The 24,584-nt window shown below is 36.9% G+C and overlaps 3 protein-coding genes across 4 annotated transcripts; 1 reads left to right on the top strand and 2 right to left on the bottom strand.

The window, feature by feature from the left end:
* The first annotated feature begins 10,983 nt into the window (after positions 1-10,983).
* On the top strand, positions 10,984-11,337 carry LOC142177375 (uncharacterized). Its single transcript, XM_075245857.1, has one exon. The coding sequence runs from the start codon at positions 10,984-10,986 to the stop codon at positions 11,335-11,337; it is 354 nt and encodes a 117-aa protein (XP_075101958.1).
* Positions 11,338-16,788: 5,451 nt separating this feature from the next.
* On the bottom strand, positions 16,789-19,367 carry LOC142177526 (uncharacterized). The gene is made up of 2 exons (XM_075246526.1): positions 18,652-19,367; positions 16,789-17,066 (listed from the first exon to the last, which is right to left on the bottom strand). The coding sequence occupies exons 1-2, from the start codon at positions 19,004-19,006 to the stop codon at positions 16,927-16,929; spliced, it is 495 nt and encodes a 164-aa protein (XP_075102627.1). The 5' UTR covers positions 19,007-19,367; the 3' UTR covers positions 16,789-16,926.
* A 471-nt stretch (positions 19,368-19,838) lies between these two features.
* Positions 19,839-22,646, bottom strand: LOC107781254 (uncharacterized protein At4g22758). 2 transcript variants are annotated; one of them, XM_016601938.2, is made up of 3 exons: positions 22,087-22,646; positions 21,274-21,493; positions 19,839-20,237 (listed from the first exon to the last, which is right to left on the bottom strand). In XM_016601938.2, the coding sequence occupies exons 1-3, from the start codon at positions 22,411-22,413 to the stop codon at positions 19,990-19,992; spliced, it is 795 nt and encodes a 264-aa protein (XP_016457424.1). In that variant the 5' UTR covers positions 22,414-22,646; the 3' UTR covers positions 19,839-19,989. The 2 variants fall into 2 exon arrangements, with proteins under 2 accessions (XP_016457424.1, XP_016457431.1); XM_016601945.2 differs by having other exon boundaries at positions 21,274-21,484; positions 22,087-22,634.
* Positions 22,647-24,584: the final 1,938 nt, after the last annotated feature.

Genomic DNA, 24,584 nt, shown 5'->3' with positions numbered 1-24,584 from the left:
TGGGACGACCCTGGATACATGCCGCCAGGGCAGTAGCTTCGACTCTGCATCAGGCTATGAAGTTTGAGTGGAATCATTAGGAGGTAATCATCCATGGAGATGGAAGTAACCCCGTCTACACCAATCAGACTGTGCCGGTCATCAAAAATTAAAAGAAGCTGGGTGGATAAACATACCATCACATTGAATGAGTCAACGCAATTGAAAAGGACCGATGATCGAGCAACAAGATAGAAAGCATACTGCTATGGATAGGGTATGAACCCGGCAAGGATCTCGGTAAAAATCTTCAAGGGATCACCAAACCCGTAAACCACAGCATCATGGCACGACTTTTGGGCTAGGATATGAATACACATGGCAGGAATACTAGGATTGGTCACCACCATGGCGTACTCCTTATTATCTATTGGAACAACCGGTACAACCTCTACACCAAACATTCCATCAAGCTGACATGATGTGGGGTTTCGAGGAAGATGAAGTTTTAGCTGGCATGAGGAAGCTATTTCTAGATGAATAAGATATAGACTGCAGTGCAATAGTTGAGGAGGAGGAGGAGGAGGAGGAGGAGGAGGAGGAAGACCCTACCATTCAAACTATGGAGAAAGGAGTTGTTCTCAAGAACTATACCATCCCGGGCCCGTCGAGTTCCTGGGTAACCTGGCAAAATACGCATGAATTACTTTAAAAAATAGTTTTGAGCATTTGAGACATTTTTCAGTATTTTGTTTTGAAATAAGTTCTGGAGCCATCGAGCTGCACTTGTTGACGTTTTTAAGCTTTTATTAATGCATTACTGCTTTTCGTATTTATTATTATTTTTACATTTTTCTTTTCAACATTATTATTACCTATCCCGATGAACCTACGACTGTGATATGTAATGAGAAAATGCAACATAAGGGCAGTGATTCAGAGGATCTGGAAGATGATATAATACCTGAGAAAATCGTCAGAGAAGTAGAAAACTTTGAAAATAAACCAAAGTCTAATTTGAAGGAAACTGAGGCCATTAGCTTAGGGGATTCCGAAACGGTCAAGGACACACGTATAAGCATTCATCTATCACCATTACAGAAGTAAGAGTACATCAGATTCCTAAAAGAGTATGAAGATATCTTTGTATGGTCCTACGACGATATGACTGGTTTAAGCACCTCTATAGTGGCTCACAAGCTACCCACTAATCCTATGTGTCCACCGGTAAAGCAGAAGCTCAGAAAGTTCAAGCCAGATATGAGTTTGAAGATAAAAAAAGAGGTCACCAAGCAAATCAAAGCCAAGGTTCTCCGAGTGGTCGAATATCCGACTTGGTTGGCCAACATTGTGCAAGTTCCGAAGAAAGATGGGAAAGCTAGAGTATGTGTCGATTATCGAGATCTGAACGGAGCAAGTCCCAAAGATAATTTCTCGTTGCCCAACATACATATACTGATTGACAATTGTCCCAAGCATGAGCTCCAATCCTTTGTAGATTGCTTCGCAGGATACTATCAGATCTGGATGGATGAAGAGGATGCCGAAAAGACAGCCTTCATTACACCATGGGGGATATACTGTTACAAAATAATGCCGTTTGGTCTAAAGAATGCTGGAGCCACCTACATGAGAGCCATGACAACCATCTTCCATGACATGATACACAAGGAAATAGAGGTGTACGTGGATGACATTATCATCAACTCTAAAAGGAGTTCAGATCACATAGCAAACTTGAAGAAATTTTTCGACCGACTTCGAAAATACAATTTGTAGTTGAATCCTGCAAAATGTGCCTTTGGAGTCCCTGCTGGAAAGTTGTTAGTATTCATCGTCAGTCACTGTGGGATTGAATTAGACCCATCAAAAGTCAAAGCTATCCAAGACTTTCCACCTCCGAAGAATAAGAAAGATGTGATGAGTTTTTTAGGGCGCCTCAATTACATCATCCGCTTCATTGCACAATTAACCATGATATGTGAGCCAATCTTCAGAATGCTGAGGAGAGATGCTGCAACAAGCTGTACTGAAGAATGCCAGAAAGCCTTTGACAAAATAAAAGAGTATTTATCTAAACCGCTTGTTCTGGTCCCACAAGAACCAGGGAGACCTCTGCTGCTTTATTTGTCCGTATTAGATCAGGATTTTGGTTGCGCTTTGGAACAACATGATGAAACTGGAAGAAATGAGCAGGCGATATATTATCTGAGCAAGAAATTCACGCCTTATGAAGCCCGGTACTCTTTGCTGGAATGCACCTGTTGTGCTTTGACATGGATAGCTCAGAAGTTGAGGCATTATTTCTGTGCATACACTACATACCTCATATTAAGGATGGATCCGCTAAAATATATCTTTCAGAAACCCATGCCTACGGGTAAGTTAGCAAAGTGGCAGATATTGCTGAGTGAGTTCGACATCGTCTATGTAACTCAAAAGGCAGTCAAAGGGCAAGCATTGGTGGATCATCTGGCAGAAAATCCCGTAGACGGAGAATACGAACCATTGAAAACGTATTTTCCCGACGAGGAGGTGTCATTTGTAGGAGAAGATATCACCGAGGCATATGAATTGGAGGATGTTCTTCGACGGAGCAGCAAAATTCAAAGGAGTAGGTATCGGAGCTGTCTTAGTATCAGAAACCGGCCAACACTATCCGGTATCCGCAAAACTCAGGTTTCCATACACTAACAATATGGCGGAGTATGCGGCTTGCATCTTGGGACTCATGTTGGCCATTGACATGAATGTTCAGGATCTGTTGGTAATCGGAGATTCAGATCTTTTGGTGCACCAGGTTCTAGGGGAATGGGCTACGAAGAACACCAAAATATTGTCATATTTGCACTGTGTACAAGAACTGATCAAGAGGTTCACAAAGATAGAATTCAAACATGTTCTGAGGATTCAGAATGCATTTGTAGATGCGTTAGCCACTTTGTATTCCATGATACAACACCTAGATAAGAATTTCATCGATCCTATCCAAATAGGAATTCATAAGCAGCCAGTTTATTGTGCTCATGTTGAGGAAGAGATTGACGAAAATCCATGGTTCTACGGCATCAAGGAATACTTGGCAAAGGGAGAATATCAGATCACGTTACCCATACTCAGAAATGCTCGATTCGAAGATTAGCCAACCATTTCTTTCAAAGCGGAGGAATTCCGTATAGAAGGACTCCTGACCTGGGATTACTACGGTGTGTCGATGCCAAAGAGGCATCCAGATTGCTCGAGGAAGTACATGCCGGAACCTGCAGACCCCACATAAATAGTTTCATCTTAACCAAGAAGATACTAAGAGCAGGGTATTTTTGGATGACTATGGAAACAGACTGCATCAAGTATGTTCAGAAGTATCACCAATGCCAGATACATGCTGACATAATACGAGTACCACCCAATGAATTCAATGCAACAAGTTTACCCTGGCCTTTCTCCGCTTGGGGTATGGATGTCATCGGCCCAATTGAACCCGCTGCTTCAAACGGGCATAGGTTCATTCTGGTGGCCATAGACTATTTCACAAAATAGGTTTAAGCTGCATCTTATAAAGATGTAACTAAGAAGGTTATAGCGGATTTTGTTCGGGACCGCATTGTTTGTCGATTTGGAGTACCGGAGTCAATCATTACTGACAATCCCGCCAATCTCAACAATGATCTGATGAAAGCCATGTGTGAAAAATTGAAGATCAAGCATAAGAACTCCATAGCATACAAGCCACAAATAAACGGAGCCGTAGAAGCCGCCAACAAGAACATAAAGAAGATATTGAGAAAAATGATGGACAATTACAAACAATGGCATGAGAAGATGCCGTTTTCTTTACTTGGATATCGTACCACAGTTCACACATCAACTGGGGCAACTCCCTACCTACTGGTTTATGGTACTGAAGTCATTATTCCCGCCGAAGTGGAAATTCCTTTTATAAGAATCATACAAGAAGCTAAGCTCAACGATGCGGAATGGGTATAAAGCCGGTATGAACAACTAGCTCTCATTGATGGGAAAAGAATGAATGCGGTATGTCACAGTCAACTCTACCAGAACAGAATGGCAAGAGCTTTCAACAAAAAGGTCAGGTCAAGGCAATTCACACCGAGGAAATTGGTGTTAAAGCGAATCATCCCGTACCAGGATGAAGCCAAGGGGAAGTTCTCACCCAACTGGAAATGTCCTTACATGGTTCACCGAGTTTTAACAGGTGGAGCACTTATAATTACAGAAATGGACGGAGAGATTTGGCCGAAACCTATCAATTCAGATGCAGTCAAGAGATACTATGTTTAAGATTATTTGCATTTTCTATTTAATGTAATTGAACTACGCTTGACCTGATTCCCGTTTAAGAGAGGATACGTAGGCAGCCCTGTGGGTTCGGTCACATCCTAATAAAATCTTTATTTCTCCCATTATCATAAACTGGGGCAATATCTCGAGTTTGTCCGATTTCATCACGTTTGGAACAACCGAGGAATGTGTTGCCATAAGTATGCATTTAAACTTGGGAAGAATTTTGCGGGGGATCCTCAAAATTCCGAGTCAAGGAGGTTGCAATGTCTCAAAAGCATGTCACAGTCATCAATTCAACAAATCATCTTCTCTCATGCATTATCATATATTTCAAACAACTACATTTTTATAAGCAATTCATCACAAATGCATGTTTTTCAAAAATTTTATAGTAGCCAGACGTTACCCAGGGTGACTCAAGCAGGACCTCAAGACAGGAGTAAATGCGAAGCAAGGAATCAAGAGCACGAACCAACCGCCCCCCCTCCCGCAAAACTCACAATTTTTATTTGGATGCAGTCACAATGAACACAACGAGAATATTCGCAAATACATACATACATCAAAATCACAATCTTCATAACGACAAAGTTGCCAAACGCAAACACATCAAGCTAAGAAATACTTTACTCTCTCACAGTTATTCATTGACTTTCCTTGCATGAGACTAAACACTATCTCCATTCCTTGCATGAGGCCAAGCATTGCCTCCATTATTGCATAAGGCTAAGCATTGTCTTTCCTTGCCAGAGACTAAGCATTGTCTCCACTCTTTGCATAAGGCTTAACACTGCCCTCAACATTGCATAAGGATAAACATTGCCTCTCCTTGCATGAGACTAAGCATTGTCTCCACTCTTTGCATAAGGCTAAACACTGCCCTCACCATTGCATAAGACCAAGCATTGCCTTTTTTCGCATGAGACTAAACACTATCTCCATTCCTTGTATAAGGCTAAGCATTGCCTTTCTTCGCATGAGACTAAACACTGTCTCCATTCCATGAAATCATTGTCCCCACTCTTTGCATAAGGCTAAACACTACCCTCGCCATTGCATAAGGCTAAACATTGCCTCTCATTGCATGAGACTAAGCATTGTCTCCACCATTGCATATGGCTAAACACTGCCCTCACCATTGCATAAGGCTAAACATTGCCTCTCATTGTATGAGACTAAGCATTGTCTCCACTCTTTGCATAGGTCTAGGCACTGCCCTCACCATGTATAAGGCTAAACATTGCCTCTCTTTGCATGAGAATAAGCATTGTCTCCACTCTTTGCATAGGGCTAGGCACTGCCCTCACCGTGCATAAGGCTAAGCATTGCTTTCCTTTGAGAACTAAGCATTGTCTCCATTCCTTGTATGAAGCTAAGCATCGCCTCCATTACTGTATAAGGCTAAACATTTCCTCTCTGTGCATGAGACTAAACACTGTCTCTGCTACACTGCATAAGGCTAAGCACTATCTCTCTTCTTCGTATAGGGCTAAGCACTGCTCTCATCTCATACAAGACTAAGCCTTGTCTTGTTTCGTCCTCGCATATAACTAAGCATCACCTGTTTTCTCTATCAAACGATCATATCTTTGCATCTCATGGGCTAAAATATTGCCACATTGTCCGAAGGCGTCATAGTCCGAAGGCACCATCCTCATGTCCTGAAGACACCATTCCATGGCCTAAGGATCTCTCGAAACTGCACATCATTATTCAAAGTCGTCATAGTCCAGAAGCACCATCCTCATGGCCCGAGGACATCATTTCATGGCCTGCGAATCCCTTACCATACTCTTCATGGCCCAGGACGTCATGGTCCAAGGACACCATCCCCATCGTCCGAGGACAACCTTCATGGTCCAAAGGGAATTTGCATCATGTTTAAATTTTTGCAATAACCTATATATATTCTCATGCACCGTGTTTTAAGTTTTGCAGGTAGCTAGGAAGGTAACCATTCTATAAATGGGAGAAATTTTCACTCCGGTTTCCGTTCACAACGTTCACATCCTTTGACTACCTTCAAACGTAACCGACAACCAGTAATTGACTACCTTTTACACTATATCCGATCAAATATCTACCTTGTGATACACCCATAACGTCCAAACTCGCATTCATGACTCTGCCTAAAATTGTCTGTTACTTACAACACTATCCTACCCAAAAAGAACCCTTTTCGAAACATACGACCACTCCTATAACAACTCCATCGGTTTTGTTCGCAGTTGGATCCAGAACTACACACGACCTGATTCCCGTAAAATCAGGGATATGTAGGCAACTCAAGAGCTAGGGTTCGACCCCTATTTTTTCAAAGTACATCATTCCTTACTCACTTCGGACAAAATTGGTCATCATTTTCTTTACCCGACAACTCTTTCATTCTTCCCGGGTAAAGAGCGGCAAGTTGTTGATACCCAAATTTGCCCTCATATTTTTTTAATAATATATATACTTTCAAAACAGTATTTTTGCATCATTATTTAATTTATAAGAGTCGTACAAGTATTTTCTATAATTTTTTAAAGCTTTAAAATTGATTTTCCTGTATTTAAATTATTCAAATATTTATTAATTATCCCTTCAAATTACTTTGTAATGACTAAAGCATCCAAATTTATTATTTACACCCAAATATATATTTTATAATATTTTTTACTTTATTTCACATAATTACATTTGTATTTTTAAAGTATTTACATAATTTTGCAATAATAGCCTATATGCTACGTATAATTACAATTATTACATTATTCATGCTAAAAATAACATTTTAATATTTTTTTTATGATGTTAAGTTATTATTTCCAATTATTTTACTGTATAAGTAATATTTTATTACTCATTAATTATTTTTAATTAAATACTTTCGTGTATTTAATTTATAGCCCAAATTTGGAGCCAATTCCGGACAAATTCAATAGCCCAAATACCTACACCTCAGCCCAATAACGCCCCAACCCAAACCAAATGACCCTCTTTAAAATATTCTGGTCGCAACCTATTGGACGACCCGCCCCGCCTATTTCTTGATCCTGACCGTTGATCTCTCAAGATCAACGGTCTACAATTACCCTACCCTTTTAATTAGCCAACCTCCCCGAAACCCTAACCCATTTCCCCTAAACCGCCACCCTAAAATCCTCTCTGCTCTCTTCTTCTCCTCTCAGACCCTAACACCCGCCTCTTTAAATCTTCCCCAATTCCAGTTCTAATATGGAATCTCCCCACGATTTTCCTTCCATATATGTTCAATCTCTCCGTTATTTACATGGTATTGGTATCACATAATACTTGCCTATCTTTGGCAAGTATACGGTCCTAAATTAAGCAACCATCTCCAGACCTTCGAGATTTAAACGATATTTCGTCTATATACACCTACTACCAATCCTTATGGCTCCGATCCAATGAGATTTTTTGCCATTTTTGTTGTTCGTCTAAACTAGGGTTTCCCGGATTTTTCCCTAAAACTGATTCTAATTGATTTTTGCATGCTACGTTTTCCTTATTTGTGTTTAATTTACTGTCTTTCCTTGTTGGGTACATAATTTTGATACTATATAAACCCCTCCCAATTCCATTGGGGGGAGGGGGAAGGGACCTTAATCACTATTATTCTTTCATTCTCATTCGTTATACTCTGAAATCTGAGACCTTGGCCGGCTAAAAGCCAAGACCATTCGAATTCGATTGTGTTCTTTCTCAGTGCGAGCACTGCCCGGGGTTCATTTGAAACCCTTGGGAACTCTGACGCACTGGGATTTTGGGGATTCTACTGCTCTTTGTTACTGTTAATTGAATTACCTCTCGAAATTGTTGTTCTCATTTGTTTGCTTGTTAATTTGTAACTAGTAAGTACCTTTGACTCTCGCAATTTCAATTTTTTCTATGCTTGTGTTCATGCTCTGTATATCTATGTCACTCAAACTTTGATGAACCAATATGCTACTATGTTTATGGTCCTCTTTGCTTTGATGTTATCCAATAGCCTTATGTTTCCTAGCATCGGAACTTGCCTAAAGCTCTAAGTTTCGTACTGTCTTAAGCTTCCTTAGTATGTTTGTGTATGGCCGAATGCTATTCTACTGCTTGTCATGAGTTCATCTCCCTGTTTGTTTCAGATTCTTATAATAGATTAGTCCACACCTAGAATCTGTCCTAATGTATTATTTCCTATTGTGTCACTCCTATACATCTTGTTAATTTCTTTATGGTTGATCTATGCATGTAACTTTTAAATGCTAGTATTACTTGAACTTCTGAACCAGCATGACATGTTTCCTTGCTACTTGTAAAGCATGATGTATTTGTTCAAGTTTGTGTTCCTCAAATATTGCCTAAAGACTTCCGTACATAGCATTTTCTTTATATATGTTCAACTAGTCTATGTCTTGATGCCTACCTATCCTGTTAATTTTGGCAATGTTTCTGAACTTTGGTATTATGACTGATGCTCAGCATGTTAAGTCTTCCCATGTGATTGTTTGTCAACTATTGTAGACTATGCCCACTAGTCTATTTGTTATGCTCACTAGGCTCCCATGTTAGAATTTCTATGTATAGACTGCTATTTCACTTGTTCCTATACTTGGTTCTGCTAGACCTTTATGTGAAGCTCTTATGTCTAAAGTCCTTTAGGCTAATTTTGGATCATGCTTTACTTTGCAACTCTTTTTAGAATGGTTCATTATCCTATAGTGGTCAATTCTGTCGTTCTTAAACTTTCTTTCTGGAATTATAAGCCTCAACTTGCCTCATATATATCTTGTGTGCCTTCAATCTAGCCTAGTCCTGTTTATATGTCTCAACTAGGGATGATGTTAGCTATAGATTTAAGAATTAAATGTCTAAGATGTTCAGTTAATTCTATAAATAGTTTGTCGCTTGTATGGCTGAACTTGGCATCCATTTGGGTAAAGTAAGTCATTCATTTGGGTCTAGTATATTGGACCTGTCGTGGTACTGAAAGTCTGGGATGCGCTGTCTGCATTTGGAATATAGACCTGCAGTCCATATGAAGTTCTAAGCATGTTTGAAGGCCCAGATGTGTTGCTGGGTTATTCTGTATTCATGTTTGGACCTGTAATTATTCAATATGGTCTATAATAACTTGTAATGACGAATGCTGGGGAAGTTAATGAAAAATGGGCCGGGGGTATTCCAATATTTACATGAAAGGGTAAAAAACATGCCTATAGGGTCTAAGTGCTTTATGTGCTATTTTGTTAAACTTGCTCTATTTCTGCACATAAATAGGAATCGTGTCTATAGGACTCACGCGCACACACACTTTATTTAACTTGTCAAAATATGTCGACTCAAATAGTTGCTGCATTGTTTCCATGTCTACTATTCAACACTTAGACAACATGTCTATAGGATGAATAACACATATTTGCTACTGCCCATCTAGATACCATGTCTATAGGTTTTTTCAATTAATCGATCAATTAATTACTTCTAGTGCGCTGCTCCTTTAGTTATCATGACTATGGATTCTAATCAATTAATCAATCATTTTGTTATTATCATACTTAGATGACATGCGTGTAGGGACAATTATATAAAACATATCTCAATTGCTAGAAACCATGCCTATAGGACATTGACGTCTGCCTAAGAAGCATGTTTATAAAATCAACACTAGTAATCTGGTAATTCATATCGCTTCACTGCCTCACTGCGTAAACAATTAGAAATCATGCCTATAGGACTTGTGATGCTTTAACTAGCATATACGCTGCAGTATTGTCTGGATAATATTAATCAAACTCACATAGGAACCATGCCTATAGGATTTAACAACCCAAATATGTTTTAATTCTGAAATCATCTACTGCATAACCAGAAATCTGCATGCATTTGTTGTTATGTGTGAAGGCTAACTTAGACCTTTAATTGTCTTTACGTGAAGTCCTATCTGTTTTGAATGTCGCTTAGTTTTATCATTTTTTGAGCAACCTAAGTAAAATCTAGAACCACCCAAATAGTAGGTCCAAAGCCTTCTGGACCATAGGCATTTGACGGGTAGCGCACGCGTAGGGTACGACTTAGAATTGAATTAGACGCTTTTAAGTAAACAACTTCAACATAGTAATCAGGTAGTAAGAGATGATAGTTTGTGCCCGCTGAATAATATGAGCAACCCCTACCTAAAGGGAGTTGCGAAGTATTATTTATATTGCATGGGGTAATCCTTTAGGCTAAAAATCTTAGGACCCCCCTTTCATTTATATACTTGGCATTTACATTTAGTCATTTAACATAGACCAATGCATTTGTATCCTTGTAATCATTTAGGATTTGTACCAATTCCCAATGTATTATGATAAGACTCTTCGACTTCTATACTTCCCTTTGTTTATTTGATCACCTAGCCTAATCACGTAATCCAAATAGTTTAAAGTTCGGACGGGACCCATAGTTGTGGACCTCGAAGAGTGCCTAATACCTTCTCTTTGAGGTAATTTGAGCCCTTACCCGAATAGTTGTGGACCTCGAAGAGTGCCCTATCGCACCTTAAAAATTATTAGGTGGCGATTCTTCTCTTTTATCCATTTAAAAGAGTTGTCACACGTCGATGCCTGCTTTTGCGAGAAAACGGGGTACGACAGTACCTGTACCAAGGAGTCATACACGGCAGAATTGCAGGAACAATGGGAGACTTGTAATGTAATTGTTCTTTCATGGATCATGAACACTATATCCACAGAGCTTCTTAGTGGAATTGCTTATGCATATAACGCACACCTTGGTTGGGAAGATTTGAGAGAGAGATTTGACAAGGTGAATCTCATGAGGATTTTTCAATTACATAGAGCCATAACTAATTTGTCACAAGGTATTGATTCTGTCTCAGTTTATTTCACTAAGCTAAAAAGCCTTTGGAATGAATATGATGCCTTAGTACCTGCTCCTAATTCAAAGGAGTATGTTGAGCATCTTCAGCAACAAAGGTTATTGCAGTTTCTCAGTGGCTTGAATGACTCTTATGACCAAGCTAGAAGGAATATTTTGTTGAAATCTGAAGATCCTACTATTAACTAAGCGTATGCTATGGTAATTGAGGATGAGTCAGAGCATGCTCCTAACTTAGGATCTACGAGTGATAAAACTGATCCAATTGCTATGCAAGTTGGTAATAATCAGAATTACAAAGGTAAAAAACCATTTCAGCAATGTGAATACTGTAGACTTAAAAGCCACACAAAAGAAAATTGCTATAAAATCATTGGCTACCCTGAGGATTTTAAGGGGAAGAAAAGGTTCATTAATACTAACAATGCTGGGAACCAATATGGTCGTGGAAGTGGTAATCTTGGAGGGCAGTTTGGTCGTGGTACACAACAGCCTTTTAATGCTGCTAATAATGCGTCTGCTTCAGCACAAAGTGTTTCAGGAAGTGATCTGCATAACACTCTTGCTGGAAAAGGGACCATACTTCACAGAGAAGCAATACAAGCAGATTCTAGGATCGCTGGATAAAGAAACCAGTGATAGTCAAGCAAATAGTCAAGCTAACATGGCAGGAATGGCTGTTAGTTTAATATCACACACAATTACAAAAGACTAAATCATAGATTCTGGTGCAACTCACCACATAGCAACTATTGAAAATGTATTAAATGATGATCCTAAGACTAAGAAATCATCTGAGGACAAAGTTCATTTTCCAACAGGGGATAAAATTAAGATTTTCAGTATTGGTCAAGCATTCCTATTTGGAAGAGAAGCAGTGGACAATGTGTTTTACATTCCTGATTTCAAATTCAATTTGTTATTAGTCTCCAAGTTAACTAGGCAGCTTTCATGTCCTGTGAATTATTTCCCTGATTTTGTATTGTTTCAGGATCTCTACACTAGCAGGGTGAAGGGGATTGGTAGAGAAGACACTGGACTGTGCATATACAGGGGAACAAGAGACATCAATAAAGAAGAGATACATGGTTTAGCAGTACCTACAACAGAAGGAGATTGCAGTCTTTGACATATGAGGCTTGGCCATCCTTCAGCTGGAGCAATGAAGACTATGGGATTAGGAAGACTTGTAAATAATGAACTGTTGAATAAATGTACTGTGTGTTCATTGGCTAAACAAGCTAGACTAATATTTCCCACTAGTGAGTCTAGAGCTGAATATCCATTGTCTCTTGTTTATATGGATCTTTGGGGACCTTACAAAGTTGCTACATTTGATAAAAAATATTACTTCTTAACTGTTAAGGATGATTTTAGTAGATACACATGGGTATACTTATTGCAGCTTAAATCAGAAGCAATAGTTGCTATCAAAAGTTTCTTGCAAATGGTAAAAAATTAATTTGGAACAATGGTAAAGGTAACAATGAGATCAGTGATTGCCTTAGCAGTTTCAAAAGGCTGGACTCTATATCAAATGGATATCTATAATGCTTTCTTACAAGGTGATCTATGTGAGGAAGTATACATGGAATTACCAGAAGGCTTCAGGAAGCAGGGGGGGAAAAAAGTTTGCTGGTTGCTCAAGTCATTATATGGATTTAAGCAAACATCCAGACAATGGAACATTAAGTTGACATATGCATTATTAGAAGAAGGTTTCTCTTAAAGCAGTCATGACTACTCCTTGTTTACTCTGCGCAAGCAGGCTGATATTGTGGTGATTCTGGTGTATGTGGATGATTTGCTAATTACAGGCAGTAGTGAAACCTTAATTAATCAAGCAAAACAAGTCTTGCATCAGAAGTTCAAACTCAAGGATTTGGGTAAACTCAAATATTTCTTAGGCATTGAGGTGTTGAGGTCTAAGTCTGGAGTTATCTTGAACTAAAGGAAGTATGTGCTTGAGCTGGTTTCTGAATTGGGACTTAGTGGAGCCAAGCCTGCCATTACTCCTATGGATTCCAACTTAAAACTCACAATTGTATGACATGACAAGGCAATAGGTGCCAAAGAAGATTCACTACTACCTGATGTTGGGCCTTATTAGAGACTTATAGGAAAGCTCATGTATGTTACGATCACTAGACCTGACATTTGCTATGCCATCCAGACACTTAGCCAATTCATGCAACAACCCAAGAGATCTAATTGGGAATATGCTCTTCGAGTGGTAAGATATCTTAAGCATTCACCAGGCGAAGGTGTTTGGCTGAAACTTGGTTCTACAAATGAGCTCAGCTGTTGGTGTGACTCTGATTGGGCTGCCTGCCCCAACACTCATAGGTCTATCACTGGATATGTTGTCAAATTTGGTGATTCACTTATCTCCTAGAAGTCCAAAAAGTAACAAACTATTTCTAGGAGCTCTGCTGAAGCAGAGTATCGAAGTATGGCTTCAGCAGTTGCAGAAGTCACTTGGTTACTTGGCCTTTTCAAGGACTTGGGTGTCACTATTCACGTTCATATCCCTGTGTTGAGTGATAGCAAGTCAGCCATTCAGCTCGCTGCCAATCCCATCTTCCATGAACGTACCAAAAATATCGAAATTGATTGCCATTTTATCTGTGACAAGGATCAAAATTGATATGGTCAAGACTATTTATGTGAACACCAGGGATCAACTGGCATATTTACTCACTAAGGGATTGAGCCAAGCTCAACATTTGCATCCTCTAGGTAAGCTTGGTGTGCTCAATATTCTGCACCCTGCAGCTTGTTCCGTCTTATTATATATATATATATATATATATATATATATATATAATGGTTGGTTGATATTTATTCACCCTTGCAGATGAAAAAGAGTCTTATTTTATATATATATATATATATATATATATATATATACACACACACACACACACACACACACACACACACACACACACGTGGCTTAGTTAGTTGAAGTTTGTTATATTTAGTTGTCAGTAGCTTAGCTGCTGTATAATTATCTTAGTTGGTTAATTAGTTGGCTGCTTGTATATAGGTAGTGGATTGATGACATAATAAGATTGGCGGTTATCATTTTCTTCTCAACTCCTCTGAATACTCTCTTGAAGCTTCCGCCATTGATGAGCTTGCTAGCTCAAGTTGCAGCTCACTGATTCTCAAATATTTTGGCAGACTGCATAATTATACTATTCTTCATTGTGTATCATTTGTTTAGAAAAAGGAAAAAAAAAACTTGATAAGATAGTTCAACACGTAATTTGATCTTAGGCTTCACATCAGTGAAGTATGATAAGCTTTTAAAAAATCTGATTGGTGATTTGTAGTTTTGTACCATTAACTTGAAGTTTCAAACATGTTAGTTTTGTATTTTGCAGATGGTATATTAGTTGGGAAAATTTTGTATAAATGTATACTTTCATGTAATAATAATAATAACAACAGATCCCCACCTTGCAGTTGGTATATTAGTTGGATTTGGCTCAACTCCGGTATAATATCTCTCCATTTCCATCAGTGCATGTCTAATTTAATGACATCTGTCATCTTTTAGATCCAAGGGCCAAAATTTATTTAGACTAAACCATGATTGAACTACATTCTCTTGTTGGGTTAGTATCAAAATTGGAAAGAGAAATCAACTATTCGAAAATCTTGCTGGGAATTTTATTTTGATTGGAAAAATATTTTCTTTTCAATGGAAACGATTCTTTGGCGCGAGAATGAAGAAAAACAAAAGATGAAACCATTTATTTCTTCTTCACATTAACTTCAACCAAAAAAATATATCAATGCAACCAATTGCCTACTACAAAAAAAATATTTATTTAATTTCCTAAAACAAAAAAAGGTGGAAGAACAAAAATGAAAATGTCCCTGTGAAAATAAAAAAGTTATGATGCCTATGAAAATAATATCTCATTTGAAGGAATTTGAAATTTGGGGAGAAAAAAGTTTAACAATTTGGAGATTTGATTCATGAAAAATAATAAAAATAAAAAATCCATGAAAGAATTTGATTTTGTACTGTATCCCAATATCCCCGTAAGTAAAGGATTCTACATTTAAGAAAAGGCTAAATTATAGGAATATTTAGTTTTAACCATAGTTTAGGGATTGATTTAGTCTTGACCTTTGGATTTGAAAAATGACATATGTCATTAAATTAGACTTGCACCGGTAAAATTGGAGAGATTCTATAAAGGAGGGGATCCAAATCCATATTAGTTGGATCAGTAGGATAAGTGACATTATTAAAAAGGCAAAATACATAAATAGTCCCTTTAAGTTGTCCTCAACTACCAGCCAGTCAGACACTCCAACAGCCCATTTTCAGTTGGACACCTTCTGCTTGGTAAAAGTATGCCCAGTAGATACCTTAGGATGACATGGCAAATCAAGTGTGTTTCACCTAAATTTGAGCGCGTGAGCTTATTGTGTTTTTGTGTTCTCCTTATTCTTTTAGATTAAACTTTGTGGGTCCCACCATGATTTTTTATTTTCCCCCATGTTAATTCCAATTTCTTCACCGAAAAATTCATCTCCACCATAATTTTAATGTGGATCCCACTGCCTTCTTAATTTTCCCAATTTAGTTCCAGTTTACTCCCAAAACAAATCATCTCCATCACCAAATTTCTTGACCTAAACACGGGAATATCTGTAGCTCTTTCACCACTCTACCTTCCGCCATTAATTCACCTCTTCTCCTTGAATCTTGAAAAAAAAAAAATAATAACAGCCACCACTCCATAACAATGTCACTAATCATGCATAATAATTCAATCCCATTTTCGGCAATCGACCTTCTCCAATTCCCTTTTGAGGCTACAATTTGAAATTTTTCATGGTCCAATTAAATTGACTTTTAGCAACTGGTAGCGAAGCTTCACTTGTTCTGCTTAGTGTCATCGGCGGCGGCACGGTAAGAAATGAAGCACAATGATGTTATCCATAATGGGCACTTAAAAGAAGCACTGGCAAAATTATGTGAAAATCTGATTCAACTTACCAATAAGGCAAATAATTATGTAATTAAGTTATCTTCTGGACTAAAAGATTGTGTATTTTGTTATATGTAGGTAGGTAGGGAAGAGAAGTTGAAGAAGGAAAAAGGGGAAGCGATGAAGAAGGGGAGAGGGGTCATCGAAGAAGAAGATTGGAGGGTGGGATAGTTATGAGAGAAGAAAGAAATAGGGTACTGGTGGTGGCTGTTTGTAATTTACTAGTTTATTAGGTTTTCTGATTTTTTATTAATTTTATTTTTAATTGTTTAGCCACGTGTCAAATACTAATTGGTTCTTAAAATTATTTTCGAATGTGTATCACACGCGATGTGGGTTGACTAGATCGGGTATTTATTTGAAACACTTAATAGTCACTTGAAATATCTAACTGAAAATGGACTCATTTGAAGTGTCTAATAGTTGAGGACAAATTAAAGAGGCTATTTATGTATTTCGCCTGTTAAAATTTATTAAAAGTAAATAAACTAAAATTGACCCGTCAAAATTTTTGGAAGAAAAAAAGAAATAAAATAGTGAGACAGGTTGATTTTAGATCAATTGTAAATTTCTTTTTGGCATAAAACTAATTAACTATATCAAGAAAATGTTTGATAAGTGATCGAAAATTAAATGAAAATTTTTAACTCAGCCCAAGCATGCTTTAGCACATTCAATTTCGACAATAATGGGAAAGGTGACAACATTCAAATGAAAAAACAAAAACAAAAAGGCTACTGTAGTAGTTTAGAATATGAAAAAGTTATAAAACGAAATCCATGAGCTTTGTTAACCGAAGTGGAGATCTTGGTGTTGCCTTTGCTTTGACAGCATTGCTTGGTTTTGGACAAAGAAAGAAAGTTCGAGATCCCAAATTCACCAGTTTCTCTTCTGTCTTCAGACCTGCGTATACACGACATGTCAACATAGCTAATCAAAGGTTTTAATAATATTGGCATATTGCCATTTATATGACACCTTCATTTTCTTAGATTTATATATGGAGCAAAGCTTGTGTACAAACGAGGTATATCGGAAACAGTCTCTCTGCCCTTACAGAGTAGGAGTAAGGCTGCATACATCCTACACTTTTCAAATCCCACTTGTGAGATTATACTGGGTAGTTGTTGTTGTTGTTGTTGTTGTTGTATAAACGAGTTTTGAGAAAATGCCACGTTTTTACGCAAATCATACCGTTTTGTTTTTAAATTTTAATATTAATTTACATAAAATTAATAAATATATGACATGTGTTTACATATAATTTTTTCTCACCTAATTATGGTTAATTATATACAGTCAAACCTCTTTATAACAACCTCATTCGTTCCGATATTTTTTGGCTATTATAGTGAAGTACTGTTGTTATAGAGAATATATATCATAACATAATATAAAGATCGATTCCGAAAAAAATATGGCTTTTTTAGTGAATGACTGTTATATAGGGATGTCGTTATAGAGATGTCTAACTTTATTTTCATTTTGTTAAATCACCTACCCATCGTATGTTTAATATGTGTTGATGTAAACATGCAAGTAAAATTTTAACAAACCATGATTGTTTGAGGTCATGTTTAACTAATTAAGCTATACGCCTTAATGGTTTAGTTATATCAAATAGAGTTAAACTAAAGCACAAATAACACTCAATTCTTAAACAAAATCGACCGAGATCTTTAAACGAAGTAAATATATCGCACGTAACCATGTGGCTATGCAATTTTGACACGTGCAAAAGATTGTCTTCATTACACGTTAGCTGCAGGGAAAACAGTCGGACACATACATGGAATACGATGCACAAGTGCAAAACCACAAAAACTTTGAAACTAATCCTGATAACAACTGTATTCGTTGCTTTCGTCCAAATTAAATGTCAATAGTTTAATAGTTAATCATTTCCGTTAATAACAACTCCACTTTACTTGTCCACTTCGAACTTTTTAAGCCCATTAAAAAATAATAATTGTAATATATATTTTATCATATAACCCCTAATAATGATAACATTTCAAAAGTCTTGGGAAATAATTTTAAAAATGAGTATTTAATGATCGGTGTAAAACAAGAAATAAAATATTGTCTTTCTCTTGATTTAATATAGCAAACAATTAAAGTAAAAATATATTTTTAGTATAGTAAACAACTAAAATAGGGCTCACTTCCGAACTATTAACATTGCATACAGAGGATCCAAATTATTAGGACAATCAACTGCACTCTTTTTGTATGCATCGTACATACTTATTTTTGTATGTACGATGAATGCATCGTACATACTTATTTTTTGTTGGAGTACAAGATTCAATTTAATTATAATCAACCTTAAGAAGTAGTATTTTACTTGCATATATTAATAGTGTAATTTTTTTTTAATTTACAGGTTATTGATTTCACTTGTAAAAAATTTACACTGATAATATATAGAAGTAAAGTTCACTTTAAAAATAATACTACCAATATATTATGGGTGGCTGAAACTTACTCTCCAAACTAAACTGGGAGTAATGAAGCTCGTAACACCGAGGATCACTACTAATCAACAATGGCCGCCGCTTCTCCTTAACGTAAATCTCAATCGCCGCCGTTATCAAATCTCCGACGGTGTTCTCCGGCGATATCACCACATGCACCGGTCCCAAACTATTCTGAATATTCACATTCAGCAACAGTTTCGTTAACTTGTGTTGCTTCTCACGAGCACTGCTCGTCGTCGTCACATTTCCGGCCCGAACATCTATTACGGCCGGATTTGTATGTGCGACCGCGAGTCTTGGCGCCGCTCTGCCGCCGTGCACTGTGCTAGCACGACGCTTTACTGGAGATAGGGACGACGCCATTTTTTTTCTTAAATAAAGCGATGGATTGAAGATAGATAATTCAGTTTATAGAATTAATATCATAAAGACATAAACTATATATTTATTAGTACGAGGTTCTGGAATTGTAGAGATGTGTTTGTGTTTGGACGGATAGTGTATATTACGTAAGAAATGGAGGGGTTTGGTGATAATGAAATTTGGCAGATATATGGCCATATGGAATCATTTTAGTTGATGGATTTGTACTATGTTGAGGGCCGCGAAATTTCTCGGAAATAGCTGGTGCTGCTGCACTCTACTTCTGTCCCCTCAAGTTTTGCTAAATTATTACTTGCTCTTAAACTTTTCAAATTGTTGAAATAATTGACTAGTAATTTTTCCGATAAAGATCTGTTTCACACTTAACATCTTAAATATAGTTAAGAGTGTAGTAGTCAAGTTTACAGCTAATCCCTTTTTTTCCTGGCCTTCATTTACAAATGTTATAATTAGCGATGGACGCCCATTAATTATCCGACCTAACCTGGACCACCAGATTTTATAAACAAAGATATTTTAGACCACTTGAATGTATAATGAAATAAATTAAACTAATAAAGTTAATGTCAAAAATGTCACTTGCACCCGATATTTGAAAAGGTAAAATTGAAACTCGTCTAGAGACAACTCAATCTTTAAACTACAGAAGATTATGGAGACTAAAGTTTACGTAAACATTGGTAGCTGACATTCAAGCCATACTTATTTTACCCTTCGGCCTATTTGTGTTCCGTATGCGTTATGTGGTGGTACACTGGTGTTAGGACAAACTTGTGCACCTTGACCAAATCCAGGAGTACACGTTAAATTGTCTATCTCTTCTCATAACATTATATATTAAAATTCTTTTAAGTTGAGTAGCAAATCTAATACTCATGCTACTCTATCATAGAATAGTAGTACGTATAAGTCACGCACTAATATAAAATTCTGGATTCATCTCCTATTGTAGTAATATCGAGTCATCCCGAACACTGCATGCAACCAAGGATTTTCCATAGCTTACATGATCTTCTAATTATTTTATTTATCTTGCGACCAAAGAATCCAAGGGGAACAACAAGTGGATGGGAATTTGCCTTAACCGGAGCAATCTCTGATGCTATTTCTCCGTTACTTGCATTACTTCCATTACTTCCATTACTATTACTTTTTCGAAGATAAAAACTTCTGCTTCCAACATCTCCAATCACATCTGTATTACTCAAGCCTAAATCGATGAAATAGAAAATTATCAAAGGAGGAGGAAAAAGTGAAAAAGAAAAATAAAACAAAAGGAAAATTATAATATAAAGAATGTTTACACCATCAATATATATAATTCAACTACTTTTAGTAGGTTACTTTTCTTTTTTAGCTTACTAGACAATGATTTTTACATAGATTTAAATGTAATTAGATTTTAATGATGTAATTGTGGAAATGTTTCACATTCTCCGTGCATAGAACTTAAAATCTAATCTATTACATATATTATCTTTTGAAAGAAAAAAGCTAAATCACAAGCTGAAATTTACTAATAGCTACACCACTTTAATTGTTAATTTTGACATATAACATGACATTTCGAGACAGGACAAAGAGGAAACTGTACATACAAACATTTTCTTTTACTAACTCTTCAATATCACAACCCAAATAAATATTTACTATGCAAGCCAATTACAGTGGCGGAACTAAAAATTTCACTAAGGTGTGTCAAAATATAAAAGAATATACATACGAAAAAATAAAAAAAAATCAACATCTAATATATATACATAACAATAATTTTGTTTACCCAACTAAACAGTAGAAGTATAATTTTTTTGATGAAATTGACACCCTTTAACAATTTTCTATGTTTCATCAGCCAACCTTACATCACGTACAGGAGAATGACCTTTCAACAAAGAAAGGGTTTATACTCCAAGATTATTTAAATACCAGTCATGACATTAGGTACATTAAATATTAGTCCTCATATCATTTGTTTAAGTTACAAACATCATCCTATATTGTCACAATTGTAGTTTGCGGATGAAAGATGTTAATTTGTATAATCTTGAGAGGAGAGGCGCAAGACTCATCTGCTAAATTTTCATTCCCTAAGATTTTATACATGTTTGGTTTGACGGACATAAGAATTAAAGATGCAGCTGAAAGAATACATAATCAATTTATTTTAGGAGGTATCAAAATTTGTACTTAGGCTCAGCATTTCCAGAATTTGGCTATAGTAAATTTGAGGTGTAATTAGGACTTACTTTGAAGACTGAAGTAAGAGTGGTACAATTGAAACGATGAATCAGCATTTTTGTCAAGACGAGGAGTGCGGCCTTCTTCACTATACTTGTCTATGACAAGTCTTATTGTTTCGTCAACACTTGATCCCAACTTGACCATGGTTCGCACTGGTCCTGGACTACCTTCAACTGTCACATTAACCACAACTTTTGCCTCCTTCTCATACCCGTACTGCACGAACTTTTTACAAATATTAGATATCAAGAAAGGTTGTAAGTACGCTAAGGTTCAGAACAAGGGTTGGCCTACTTCGTAAGATTCGCTTTTAACCCGTAGGTTGAGAATAGAGGCAACGAGTTTAACTGAATTCACTATTTTCGACATAGAATATAAATTATATAAGAAGAAGTTCACAATAATCTTATCCCAATAATCATTCATGCACCAAATCCAAGTTTCCAAATGAATATTTGGAGTAAGGTTAGCTAATTAGTAGTTGAATAGGCCAATCCAAAGAGTAATTACTCAGGTAATGATGAATTTACTAATTTTGTTAATAAACAGATTGTAACAACTAACAAATGCTACACTAATGATAATATTTCCTTTTTATGCAGGTAACTATAACCACATCTAAATTAGTTTTTTAAAAAGAAAAAATCATTTTCTAAGCTAAACTCAAATAGTATGAATATAGACAAAAAAATGTAAACAAGTAATACCTCGAATAATGAAATATCAACGAATATATAGCGCAAGCAAATAAAACAGTCCTTTTGATATACCGATCGAACAACGAAAATACCTTTACCTAATTTCTGGAAAAAAAGTACCTGAAAACTCTGCGGAGATCCAGAATTATGATAATCAGGAGACCAGAATATGTCCGAACAAGTTTGTGGCCGCAAAAGGATTTCTAACGACGGCGCCGTCACATCCCGGCCGAGATCATCGTCAAAGTCAATGACTCCAATTTTCAAAATACAAGGCTCTGATTTACATCTCTCTAGTGTCTTACAATTGGAACACCTACTATGCTGCTTTGATGATCGGCGCTTCCCCGGCACAGGCGTATACCTCCGATGACCCGACGGCGACGGTTTTAGTGCTGTGCTCCTAGCTCTCCGGCTTACCGGAAAGCTTCGCCGGAAATCTGACATATGCACTTGATTTAACTGGTATTTAGAGTGTACTTTTTACAGTGTATAAGGATGTGGACTTATTTACGTATACAAAAATAGAGGGGAAGCTTATGAATAGAAGCAAAAGGGAAAGGAATGAAAAATGCCAGGAACGGAAGTTGCTTGGTAGTTGCTTGAATTTTAAGGTGGTTACTGGATATATAACTGAAAAGTCCTTTTATTTATACTACTCCATCGAACTTCATTATTCTTTTTTAATATATTTTGGCCCTTGTTTGGAAATGATAAGACACCTATTATCTTCAAGAAACAACATTGTAGGCCATCATTTTATATTAAAGTAATAACTACACTATGTTTTTTGTGAGTGTAACTTCTAATTTACACCAATATAGCACCATAAGCAATTTGACATTTAAATTTTAGTTATACGTTTTAAAATCGTGCACAGTGGCAGATCTGCATATATTCAAGGATTGTTTCGTTCCTCGAAAAATTATATTGTATAGTTAAGTAAATTTTATTTTATATATATATATATATCTTGGTTTCTTCCTGGGTCTACTTCTTTATATTTTAAATTTTCGTTATACGTTTTAAAACCAGACACAGTGGCAGATCCGCATATATTCAAGGGATATTTCGTTCGTCGAAAAATTACACTGTATAATTAAATAAATTTTATATATATATACTATATTGACACCTCATGACTTTTTCGTGGGTCTAATTCATTATATTTTGACCTCTTTTAATTAAAATCATGATTTCGCCAATAGAAGGAAAGCGGACAATATAATTGAGAGGTTGGACTAATAGTGCCTGACAATGTAAATAGTTGCCTTTAGATTATACTGAAGGCAAACCCAGAGCAAAGTTTTCACTCTAAGCATTCCTTCTCGATGTTTGGCAAATTGCACTTTCTGAAAATTAGAAATTAAAAAAGGATGAAAAAAGTCAAAGCTTGAATTTATTTATTTTTCAATTTTTATCCCACAAAAAGAAAAGGAAGGTAAACAAAGAACAAAAATTGTACTCTATTTACCCGAAAAATCAGATAACGTTAAATTTGTATATGGTTCTAAGGATATGTGATACAATTTGATACAAATCGTATAGAGAGATAGAAATATGTGTATTCTTGACTATGAGAATGGGAATAGTGAGCAAAAAGAATGAATAAGATAAAGTAAAACAAGCACAAGGAGATATCCTTCAATATGAGAAGTGATCTTTTGTTACAGTGTATTCGGTCCGTCTATGCTTACAAAGATTCCCTATTTTATAATAGAGGGATCCTACTTTATTTATAATAAAATAAAGCATATAGTGGAGGACCCATGATGAATTGTCTCTTCCTCGATTCCCGCCAAGATTCTCTCCCTTAGTGCGGTTGTAACGACTCTTGTCTGTGAGCTCGATACTGGCTCGAACTCGTTATTGGGTCGAGCCCTCGATTTTGGCTTGAGTTCGACCTTCGGGGTGGGCGTAGCGCATTTCCGACCTCGAAGCAATGCCTTGCGGATCGATTCGGTCACGGGCTCGATAAAAGTATCGAGCCGACTCCTCGATCAGCCTTCGGACTTGAGGCTCGTTTGTACTGTCTTCGGAACTCATCCCAAAATCCCTCTCCGTTTGCTTACCATTCGAACTCGATCGAACGTAGGAAGGCCGAAATCTATTTCGACCGTATACAAATAGTCCCCTCGTTTCTCAGTAAGGATGTGGTGAGAATCGATATGATTTTCGACGGTTCGATCGGGTTATAAGCTGACGTTTTCACAGGGCTCGATCATGACGTATGTGATAGCTGTTCCATCGATTTAGTCTTTCAAGGTATTTAATACATGTCAGACGGTGGTCGGCCACCTCTGATATTGAACCGCCACGATGCAAGCCTATAAATAACCCCTCTATCTAACATTTACCACTTTTACGTCTTCACTCTTCCAAATTTTCTTACCTGTTCTCTCTATTTCGCCGCTTGCAGAGCCATCTACACCAGCGTTTGGTGTCATCAACTTTTCATCTTCTTTTGCCTTTCTTTCTCTTATATTAATGGCCAAAACTTCAAATACTTTACCTCAGAAGGAGAAAGCTTCTTCTTCACAGCCGTCTGGCGATAAGGCGCCGGTGGAGCCGCCTACCTATGAGTATGTTCCCGGCCCGTGTACTCTGAAGATTGATTT

This window comes from Nicotiana tabacum, chromosome 23, assembly GCF_000715075.1.
Source record: "Nicotiana tabacum cultivar K326 chromosome 23, ASM71507v2, whole genome shotgun sequence".
NCBI lineage: Eukaryota > Viridiplantae > Streptophyta > Magnoliopsida > Solanales > Solanaceae > Nicotiana > Nicotiana tabacum.
The sequence above is the reverse complement of the archived record's forward strand: the minus strand, read 5'-3'. Positions and strand labels throughout refer to the sequence as shown.